This window comes from Nestor notabilis, unplaced genomic scaffold (genome assembly GCF_000696875.1).
Source record: "Nestor notabilis isolate BGI_N333 unplaced genomic scaffold, ASM69687v1 scaffold16558, whole genome shotgun sequence".
Taxonomy (NCBI): Eukaryota; Metazoa; Chordata; class Aves; order Psittaciformes; family Psittacidae; genus Nestor; species Nestor notabilis.
The window spans coordinates 3,761-4,701 of NW_009938879.1; the positions used below are offsets into that span (position 1 = coordinate 3,761).

Genomic DNA, 941 nt, shown 5'->3' on the forward strand with positions numbered 1-941 from the left:
GGCACCAGTCTCTACAGGTGATGGCAATGGGGATGCAGCCCTCCCCGGGCACCGTCCCCTCCCCACAGGGCTGGGGGCTGAGGATGCTGTGTGTCGGGGCAGGATGAGGCCACCCGGGCAGCAGCTGCCAGCTCTGGGTAATTTATGGGGCTCATAAGGAAGCATCATTAAGGAAATGAGCATCTAAATGATCCTCCACTGCTGGGGTCAGGTCTGATGGCAATAGTTGGATCTGGCTGGGGGGGTGAATGAGGTGCTGGCATCTGGATCCTCCCCACGCATCACCCCACACACCCATATCCCCATCATCACCTATATAGCCCTTATCACCCATCATCCCTCCCCAGGGTGCCCTAGCACCAGGCATAACACATCCCAAACATCACAATTGCCGGTGCTTCAGTTTTCCCCAGGGGCAAAACAAAGGGGGTCTGTGCATGGAGGGGGAGAGGGGGAACTGATGTGGCTGGTGGGACACAGGCAGACGGGGCTGGTGGTGCTGGGGCACGGGAGTGGGAGGCCTGCCGCATCAGCCTGGGTGACAACCATGTCCTCGATGCCGCGGCGCTGGCCCAGCACTTCCCTGGCCTCCGGCTCCACACTGGAGAGGTGGCCCTGTGGGACAGCACTGGTGGGGTGCTCTTTGCTGACCGGGCACTGCGAGCAGTGCAGGTGGGTGATGCCAAGAGGATGGGATGGGGTGGGATAGGATAGGATAGGATAGGATAGGATAGGATAGGATAAGATGGGATGGGATGGGATGGGATGGGATGGGTTGGATGGGAAGGGATGGGGAGGGATGGGATGGGACAGATGGGGTGGATGGGATAGGATGGGATGAGATGTGATTAGATGGGTTGGGATGGGATGCTATAGGATGGGATGGGTTGGGTTGGATGGGATGGAATGGATGGGATGAGATGGGTGGGATGGGATGGGAT

The 941-nt window shown here is 59.1% G+C and overlaps 1 protein-coding gene across 1 annotated transcript in view; it reads left to right on the top strand.

The window, feature by feature from the left end:
• Positions 1-672, top strand: part of PIPOX (pipecolic acid oxidase) — a gene marked incomplete at both ends in the record, with an annotated part of 1,309 nt that extends 637 nt beyond the window's left edge. The window contains 3 exon segments of the mRNA XM_010019582.1: positions 1-17; positions 481-503; positions 506-672. The exon segment at positions 1-17 is cut by the window's left edge and continues 33 nt beyond it. Coding sequence (XP_010017884.1) covers positions 1-17; positions 481-503; positions 506-672 — 207 coding nt within the window.
• Between the last annotated feature and the right edge of the window lie 269 nt (positions 673-941).